This window comes from Castanea sativa, chromosome 9, assembly GCF_040712315.1.
Source record: "Castanea sativa cultivar Marrone di Chiusa Pesio chromosome 9, ASM4071231v1".
Classification (NCBI taxonomy): domain Eukaryota; kingdom Viridiplantae; phylum Streptophyta; class Magnoliopsida; order Fagales; family Fagaceae; genus Castanea; species Castanea sativa.
Window position 1 is genome coordinate 18,660,425 of NC_134021.1, and position 10,149 is coordinate 18,670,573.

Consider the following 10,149-nt stretch of genomic DNA (forward strand, 5'->3'; position numbering starts at 1 on the left):
CAAGATTTCTGTTCACTTCTTACGAGTTACTGTTGAAATATCGAGTATCAAGCAAAAAAATAAAGTAAGTCATCAACCCAGGTGGGAACCAGTACACTGAAGATTGAACCTACAGTGAGAATAGAACTACAACAAAATACTTAAAAACTGTTATACTTGCTTCCATCCTGAGCAAAATTGTACCCTTGATAAGTTGGGAAACATATGCATCAATTAGGCTACAGATTTACATTGATAAGAACAGAATGAAAGGACAAACTTCCAACTCTCAAAATAAACACAGAAATTCTGACTATCAAAGCTGTTGCTAGATTTATGTTAAAAAAAATTAAAAAAAGAAAAAGGCTGCGGCTAGCCACAGGTTGAAAACAGTACAATCCCCTACTAATCAATAAAATGTGGGTGGTGTGCAAATGCAACGTCGAATTTGGTGATTTGTAATCCTCTAATCATCCGAGTTGCACCTAACATCTCCACCATTCATACATTCCCATGGGAAACGTGATTAGGTATCTCTCCTTGATTATCCAATGGCATGTACTGCGCCATGATTGCCCGTATCTCAGAATCCATGTATCTCTGTATAAAGTAATTTACAAAAACAGAATTTGTATTAGTAAACAATTCAAGTCCATCAATAAGTTAAATCTTATGATGCAAATTAGATCTCTCAGGACTGATGCTGACAAATTTAAATTCACACACTTCTAGATCTTGCATATTTACACTCTGCTAAGCATTTCTTTGGATTTTTCAACTCACTAATCCGTATAGCCCAAAATTACAAAAATTATAAACTAGAGTCTATATTAAGTTCCCCTTTCAAATCTCTCTCTCTTGATTTCCCTCGTTCTAATTTTTCTTTTCCCCTTTGCTATGTTCCTACTAGTCTCTCCTGTTGGTTTCAAGGACGTTGACTGACCTAACAGTGTCCCAAATCACTCCTAGCATCTTATAGTAATCTCTTTTTACTATTTTCTTATTAGATCAAACAACTTCAGGTTCTTCTTCACATGCAGACATGAGAAAATATGCAAGCAGATTTGAGTTTATTATATGGATATATATCTTAATCCATTCTGAATCAAGGCCTATTCCAATGAACTTAATAATGTATCTACGATTTTATGCAACAGCAAACATACCCGGATTCTGTACTTGTAAATTGCATATCCCGCAGCCCCAGCAGCAGCCAAGCCAAGAATAATAATCCAAATAAAGCTCCAACTCACCTCTGTCTTGGCATCTTTACCTAAAATTTTCCAACAGAAAACTTAGCAGATGAAAACAAATGGCAAATTACATTAAAGAGAAATTAGTAATCAAGTGTTCTATAACATAGGATGATCAAACTCGACTGGCATAGAAATAACAGAAACCTTCTCTGGTATATCAGATCAATCTCAGATCCCAACAGCCATGGAGTTATGACAACCAAATCAAAATAAATGATTATTTTAAAAAGGAAACTAACTAGCAATTTCTACAAGTTCGTCCTTGTAAATTCATAATTGGTGTCTAGATGCAAATTTTGTTATTTAGTAATACAGCAAAAAAGTAGATTTGCATCAGTGGTTAGTGAAAATATGAAGAACTTGCCCCCTATGTGTATCACATCAAAATATAACCAAAACAAGCACTTTCAGGTTACTTACTTATACATATGTCATGTTCTTGCATGTACAATAAACCACCACTACAACTGCACTCATAACTGCCCCATGTATCCTTGCATTTGCATTCTGGGCACTGGCAGGCTAGTTTCTCTTTGCATTCATCAACATCTGGAGCAAGAACACAGCAAAGAAACATGTATCATGTATGGTGAATCAACATTAATTCCTGTTGGTACATGAAATAAAAGCATGTGTAAGCCTATGACTTCGTTGTAACTATTACCCCATTCCTCCTGGCCTACAAAAGACTGTGGGCTTAGAACCCATATATAAAGAACAAGATATCAGGAGATGAAATACTAAATATGAGGAGATAAAAACCAAAATTGACATAGATTGTCTTTCTATGTATGGTCTATCACTAATATGCTCTATGAAATAGCTTATTCTGCAATAAATGTTAAGTTTTGTAACTATGTATGACGCTGTCTCGCCCTTAAGTTTCAGATGGAAATTTTATGACAATGGACTGGAGGAGCCTGTAAACAATGTGACATTTTAATAAGCCCACTTCATCCACTTTATAATGGATATGATGTCTGATTCTATTAATTGAAGAGATCAAGGGTAACAATACCATCACAGTTGTTGACTCCATCACCTTTGAATCCTAGTGGACACTTGCAATCTTTTGAGTCATCCTGCTCAATCATCAGAGATCCAGTTTGATCAGAAACAATAACATAAAGCAAGATATAAAAATATGAATCACTAACTGATTTAAAGTTCAACAACATACAGCACAAGCTGAGTAAGTTCGGCCATCATGAGTTTTCTTCCAACAACCTCCATTATTGATTTCACAACGTAAAGCCCCTGTAGCTGTTAAACAAAGCAGAATCATGGCATAAATAAAACTGAAACAGGTAAGTAAAAAAAAAAAATAGCAGATTTTTTCATTAATGAACATTGCCATATTGATCTCTAGATACTTCTACTTCCTATATGTAAGAGGAATCTAGATAAGATTTACAACTCTCCTGGCCCCACTCTGGCCATGAAAAGAATGAAATACCATAATGCCCCATTTTCCAAGTAGGTAATTGTGTCTTGTTAAGGGTTCTATTATTATCAGCACAGTCCAAAACAATTTCATTGGCCATGCAACAAAAAAGTTACTCTAAAAATTAAAACCACCAAGGTCATGGCAACAAAAAAGTTGTTTTTCAGAAGTATCATGTTAGAGATGTGCACAGACAAGTTTGTTTAAGGTACCCAATGTGTGTTTTCAGTGTAATCCTTGAGTACATGTACCGCATAGAAAGGGTCATATTTGCATTCACAGTATCACTTAAGGAAGACACTGGTATCAAGCAAGTTAGTAGGCCCACCTATGAGAAACTCCTAGTTCATTGGTCCCTTTCCATAGTGACAGAATTATAGTTACTGGAACCTACATTACACATTAACTACCAAATAGCTTTCAATGTGGGTTATATAATTTTGTTTTATCAGCTTTATCTTGAAACCAAACTAGCACCCTATGAACAGAAAAATTTTACCTTCACAATGAGTATAACCGTCACCAACAAACTTCACACCTTGCACAACAGGGCATTCACATACTCTTCCCCGGAAAGTATCCTACAAAATAGCAAGCATCACATAAGAACCAAGGAAACAGTGAAACAAATGAAGTAAAAAGTTTTTATTTTTTTCTCATAGTAACATACAAACAAAATGTTAAGCCAATGAACATACCTTGCATGCGGTTACGTTAGCAGCCTTGTCTTGCCAGCAGCCACCATTGTTGTGCAAACACTCATTTGTTTCTATATCTGCAAGGAAGAAACCATAGGAGGACAATAAATATCAGATGGACAAGAGTAATTGAGATCATAGAATAAATATCAAATGGACAAGGGTTCCTTAGAATTCACTTGTCTTGATTTTTGTAGTATAAAGTGATGCCACAGCAATTGCTCTTTCTTTAAAAGGCCACACACACATGCACACAAACAAACATAACAAGGATAGTTAAAGACCTTTGCTCAAACAAATGGCAGGTTCTGTGGTCTCCTCAAATCCTGCACAGATGGCCTTGAGAACTGCTATCTTGTCCAACTTACCTGAAACCATTATTATAATAAAAATAAAGATTACAGAGCAGATTCATGCACTTGAACAGTTAATAAGATCTGTAACGAGCTTCCTCAAACCTCTATACTGTCTGCTATTTATTACAAGAGTTGGCAATATAGTAACATCTCCACGGGTGCCTTTGCCAATCTGAAATTAGAATTTTACAAGAGCAAGATGAGAAAAAACATAACACACAATGAGAAATTGAAGAGATAGGCTATATAAGCACCATGAACTGTTAGTCTTCTAGGAGTTTACCTGTGCATCCTGTTCAGCTTTAAGAACTGGGTTGACCACATCTGCAGAAGCATCTCCAACACAATTTTCTATTTTCTTGAGGTCAACATCTGTCAAAGTACATAGCAAGAAACATAAGAACCTCAGTTTACTATCGTTTGATCTATAAGATAAGGTTGCTCTCATCTGCTACTACCTATTAAATTAAAAAAAGCAAAAAAAACCAATGACACAATAACTGAGTAATTGTGTTTCCAGGCACCCTATAGAATTAAATAAATTAAATGACATTCTGAGGTATTTCATTCAAGCAGAAATATCCAAAATCATGGCGTTTCCAGTCATGGACAAAAGCTTAAAAGATGATATAAGAAAAATAATGTTGTAGCTAAAACAAAGACCAACAAGTTGATATCAATAAGTTATTGGCTAATTTAAAAATTAAATAGAATAAAAGAAATAAAATAATAAGAATTGGCACTAGAATGATTGCAACATTGTGGATGACACCAAATTCACAGAATATCATATAAATCATCCATTCAAAATATGTCACTGGAAAACGTTCCAGTCCAATTAGAATTGAAACTTAGTGGCAATAAACCCTAAATAAAATTTTGGTAAAATTAGAAAAATTCCAGAGACAAATCAGAAAATTTAAAAAGTGTGTTTAAGGTGACGTGACAATATACAATGCAAAAGGGGCACATCTAAAGATCTTATTAAATATCTGAAATTTTTTGTCACAATCTTTTATGCATAGAATACAAAGGAAATATGCATCAGTATATCAAAATGCAAACATTCACATTGAGTCTTCAACCTACCAAGGGATTTAATAACTTGATTTGAGCAGTCTTCATTATACTTCTTCTCTTTCATTGGGCAACGGATTGCAAAGTCTGTCACATAATCCCACCAAAGCCATGGCCTTCCACTTTCATTGGCCACCTTAAAAAAGCAAGCTTGGCGTAGATTTTGAACCACAACATCCTTCCCATCATACCCTCTAGAAAAATCCTGCTCGGGATCTGGAGCACAGTACCTCCCATGATTGATGCACTGAGACTTGCACTGTTTGCTAAAAATAAAAGCTTCTGGGCAATACCAAGTTATATAATGTGGGGTGAACTGAGTGTACCCTTTCTTCTCCAGTATCTGAGCTGCTCCTTTAAAATTCTTGACAAAGTCAATCTGGCTGTCACACTTTGGTCCACATTCGTCATTGCTGTTTGTCCAAAACTCATACTCAACCCGCTCATCGGGATGTGGAAGAGCCTCAGTCCAATCAAGATTAATGTTAACCATCTCTTTACTGGATAGAGCTTTTCTAATGCTATCCCCCAAGGATTTGCTTATAAGGGCTGAAGGAATGGTAATGTTCTGTAGATACTCAGCATCGGCATGTTCTTCTTCAGGAGTGTCCATGGTAATCAATGGCTCCACCTTGTCATCCGCAACAAGAATAGCTGCTGCTCCAGCTTTCTGTGCATTCCATGCCTTCAAGGTGAAGTAACAATCTGGCAGCACATCAAAGTCATATGTGAAAACTTGCATTCAAAAGAAGACAGGAAACAAAATACAAATATTATGTAAGTTGCCATTCGATTTAGCCACAGCCCTTGGAGAGAGTTCATGTCATCACAATTCACTGAAGGAGGAATAAGTATCAATTTGCATGGATATACAATGAAGCAAAACTCAATAGCAAAAATTCAAAACTTGGTAACCAGTACTTCAATTCAAATAAAGCGAACTCCTACAATCTATTAGAAACTTAATTGAATAGAATCCAGTCAAAGGACAATAAAATATTGATGAAGAAAGAATAAGCCCTGATAGGCAACTAAAACATATTTACATTATAATCGTGATAGTGACAAAAATTATTCAATACATACATACACGATAGATAGACACAATCTGCTTTGTCATCATGCCATAAATAACATAATCACAACCATAAACTATCACCAAAAAAAAAAAAAAAAAAAAAAAAAAAAAAACAGAAATTCTTCAAAGCTTATAATTAAATGGGTAACCAAGAATAAAACTGAAAATAAAAATTGAAACTTTAAAGTACATGATCAATTAAAAGACACCTTTTTAAAATAAAATAAAAAACTAACCTCCTCGATCGACTAGGAGAAAGGTGGGTAGGCCTCCAGGCTTGGACTTGAAGGAGACATCGAAGTCATTGCATGCCTTATGATTGGCTTCGGGGTAAACCACAGTGCCAACCATGGTTCCTCCATACTGAGGAACCCCAAAATTCCCAATTGCACATTCATAGAGACCGTTCAGAGAGCTTGGTGAAGTCACTTTCAAGCTGTTCTTCTCTACCACAAACCTTCCCACACAAAACCTACATAGCATAAACCAAACCCACACCAAAAGCCCAAGCTTTTTCCCCATCTCCCTCATCCAAAAACTCAAAATAAGAACAACTCAGATCAAGAAAAACTATTTATTGCGTTTTTCCTCAAAAACCCAACAAACCTATAATTCAGATTGCAATAAGTACAGTTAAATTTTTTTTTTTAAACTCAATTTTGATAACTTAAAGCTCTTATTTTTATGTAAATTTTCGATTTTTTGAGAACCCAGATCGGAATTAAACTTTTTTTTTTTTTGATTTTGCACTGTAAAACGTTACCTGGGTCTAAAGCTTAAACTGAAGAGAAGCGACACAAGGGACTTGTTTGGAACTTACTAAGTGCTTGTTATAGAGAAAAAGAAAAGTATCCAAATAGGTATAAATCAAAAAGAAGATTGGAAGACTTGGAATAGAGAGACGTGTCAGTTACGCTCTAACTGTAATTCTATTCCTTCCCAGCTAAGTAAATTTACCGGAAAATCAAATCCAAATTCCACGTATTGATTTATAGGAAGAGAAGTAATAAATGAATTGTCTTCAGAAAGTGCATTAAACCACCTTTCGTAAAGATATTTTATTGTTTTTTGAAGATATTGGATAGGAATATAGGATTTATGCAGTCTTTTTAAAGATACTTTTCGTAATTACACTTTTTTTTTTTTTTTTTTTAAGTAGGGCACTTCATTTTTGAAGGAAAAAAAAAATTTCTTTAAGATTTGAAAAAATTAACACCCCTTTTATTTATATTATTAATAAATCACTCTAAATATTTTTATAAGAATTTATTTACAAAATTTAACTATAATCGGTAAAAAATAAATTTAGAATAAAGATGCAAAATTTATCGAATGCCAAAACACTTGCAACAACAAATCCCTTTGTAACTAGTTGAAAAAATAAACAAATTATAATAAGCAAAATTCACACTTAATACTTTAAAATACACTTTAATTAAAAATTTAAAACAATGAATTTTGATTATAATATAAGATAATTTTAGAAAGCTACCTCTAAGTTAAGGGTAAGTTAATGTACAACATTTTTAATATTAATTTAACAAATTTTGGTCAATTATATGTCAAGGGAGTTTTTTTTTTCTTTCCAGTTTTGGTTGAAGTTTTATTTTGCCAAACCTCAAAAGAGGTGAGTGTGATTACCCAATATACTTTTATCATTTTGTCCCTTCTATTTTTGTTAATACTAATACTGCAAACATTACTAACTCTAGTTTTTTTTTTTTAAATTATTATTGATGTCATTTGTTGTAGATGTTGAATAATATAAAAATTAATGGTGTTCAATGAATTGTGAAAAGTAACACAAATTATTTTATTTGTTTTTGACAATTCTATTGGTGTTTGAAAAAAAAAAATGTATATATAATGTTACGCTAACCGTACCTTTTATCTCAATAATAATAATAATAATAATAATAGCTAGTTGTGAACCCTTGCGATGCACGGGATAGTTAAATAAAAATTAAAAGTACTTATTTTGCTTAAAGGTTTATGATTTAGTTTTAAAAAATGTATAACTTGAAAATAAATGAAAATAAGTAATTTTTTGTTCAATATAATGGTTTAGAAAAAAAAATTTTCTTTCATATCATTGGTTCCACATAACACATTCCGGCGTGGGCTATTTTATGGTGATGACTTCACATAATACTCAACTGTAATTAAATCTACCATCCACCACCACTCTAATCTATGTTATCTTGATAGTAGATCTACAAATTGCATTCTCATATTCTCAGAGTTTGTCACATTATTATTATTATTTATATATAATATAAAACTGAAAATTTTGACTTTTTTAGATACTTACATTAGAATTAGGATTAAAAAAATAATTATAATTTTATTTTAATTAGACCTCATGTTAGAATATTTTTTTTAAAAAAGGACTCACTTTAGGTTTCAAAAAAGAAAAAGAAAGATTCATGTAAAAAAAAAAAAAAAAACTTTAGGATTAAGGTAAAAAGAGAGAAACTCTTGTTAGGACTTTCTCACTATTTAGTTTAAAAATAAAATTTTTTATAAATTAAAATGATGATGTCATGTTAGTGTAAGTGCACAATTGCACCTGGACCCCAAGGACAACTACGGGCTCAGGCCCAATAAGCCTTAAACAATCAAATTTGTAGAGTGTGGGCTTGAAATCTAGGTTAGAGGTACTGAGAACTTGATAACAGGCTAAGAGTTACAAACACTTGTAAATAACAAATAATAATTGCAAATAGGCCTCCTCGGATATAAGCCGAGGACTACTTCTGTATTATTTCTCTTTCTTTCTTAAAAGTTATAATTCTTAATTTCTTTCTTAGTTACAGAAAAAACCCCCCCTCTTCTTTGGTGTTCATCCCCCTTAAATACTTCTTCTCCTGATGCTTTATCCACGTGTTGCTCCAACCCCCTCCCTCCTAGATATTTCTTTTCTTAGTGCCTTTGAATAGTGATCAGAAGTTTCAGTTCTATTGTTCAGGGGTCACTTCCCCATTAATGCGGCCAGGGAGGTAGGTGCAGAGTCTTTAATGTGGAGGTGGCAGCCTTTGCTTTTGGTATTTTTCTAACACCGGTGCACCTCGAAGGTTCAGGGTTTCCCCCTTTTAACCAGCAGTCTTTCCGGAATATTGCCTTGACCTTCATAGTGAAGCTCCGAGTTCTCTTGGGTCTATCCGAGAAGAAACTTACCCTCGGATGTGTCCTCGGACCCTCGGTGTATGGGCCGATTCGCAGTACTAACAAATTCTTAGCCCAAGAGCAGGTCGGCCCTCCTTGCTACAGTCCAAAGGTCCATATGCCCACTTGGATCTTCTTACTCCCCACAGTTAGAATATATATATTTTTTAAAATGACTCATTTTAGATTTCAAAAAAAGAAAAAAGAAAGATTCACATAAAAAAAAAAAACTTTAGGATTAAGGAAAAAATAGAGAGACTCCTGTTAGGATTCTCTCACTATTTAGTTTAAAAAATTAAAATTAAAAAAAAAACTTTAGGATTAAGGAAAAAAGAAGAAGAGATTCATGTTAGGACTCTCTCACTATTTAGTTTAAAAAATTAATTTTTTTTATAAATTAAAATGATGATGTGGAAAATTGTGGGAGTTTCAAAGGTTTCTGTTTTATATAATAATAATAATATTATTATTATTATTAAAAAGAAAAAAACAATATTGCAATTATCATTTGTTGCACTAAATTAGAATGTCTCAAGACTCACTAATCAAATAATACAACTAAATGGAGAAGACCCAAGCATAACATAAAATCTTCACAATTCAAATATTAAACATTGTCAAACCTAGTACACAATGTGCTTGTGTCCAATAAAAAATTATAAAGACAAATAAGGGATAAAGAAATCCTGTATATCAGCTCCATAAAAATACAAACATGCCGATAAGATTAATACAACTACCATAAGTCCATTGACAATGTAATTATTTTCATAGTTACATATATACTGTGAATAAACAAATAAACAAATTGCAATAATGATCGCAACCTTATTTTCATAATATTTTAATAGAATATAGTTACCAATGTCAATTTCTTTTGCTATGACTCAAAAAGAGTAGAAAACATAATACAACACATCTACATTATATAGAAGAGTACATCATATATGTATTTAACATAAAACATTGAGTTCTATAAATTGTTATTAATCTGTATTTCAAATCTCTTGTTAAATAAATTAAAGACACAACCATTAAGTCCACCAACACATATTTGGCAGCTATGTAAATGCAATAACAAAACTCAAAACAATAG

General features: G+C 32.9%; 1 protein-coding gene across 1 annotated transcript; it reads right to left on the reverse strand.

Annotated features, from left to right (window-relative positions):
• Positions 1 to 127: 127 nt before the first annotated feature.
• On the reverse strand, positions 128 to 6,745 carry LOC142610794 (vacuolar-sorting receptor 1-like). Its single transcript, XM_075782736.1, has 12 exons — positions 6,125 to 6,745; positions 4,823 to 5,515; positions 4,017 to 4,105; positions 3,836 to 3,905; positions 3,662 to 3,745; positions 3,378 to 3,454; positions 3,179 to 3,260; positions 2,416 to 2,498; positions 2,254 to 2,317; positions 1,656 to 1,784; positions 1,146 to 1,252; positions 128 to 579 (listed from the first exon to the last, which is right to left on the reverse strand). Exons 1-12 carry the CDS (start codon positions 6,417 to 6,419, stop codon positions 481 to 483), a joined length of 1,872 nt encoding a protein of 623 aa, XP_075638851.1. The 5' UTR covers positions 6,420 to 6,745; the 3' UTR covers positions 128 to 480.
• Positions 6,746 to 10,149: the final 3,404 nt, after the last annotated feature.

Coding starts and splice junctions, on each gene's coding strand:
- LOC142610794 (XM_075782736.1), bottom strand. CDS start 6,419: ATGAGGGAGATGGGGAAAAAGCTTGGGCTTTTGGTGTGGGTTTGGTTT. Junction 5,516..6,124: donor TCTCCTAGTCGATCGAGGAG/GTTAGTTTTTTA, acceptor ATGTGCTGCCAG/ATTGTTACTTCACCTTGAAG. Junction 580..1,145: donor TTTACAAGTACAGAATCCGG/GTATGTTTGCTG, acceptor TACTTTATACAG/AGATACATGGATTCTGAGAT.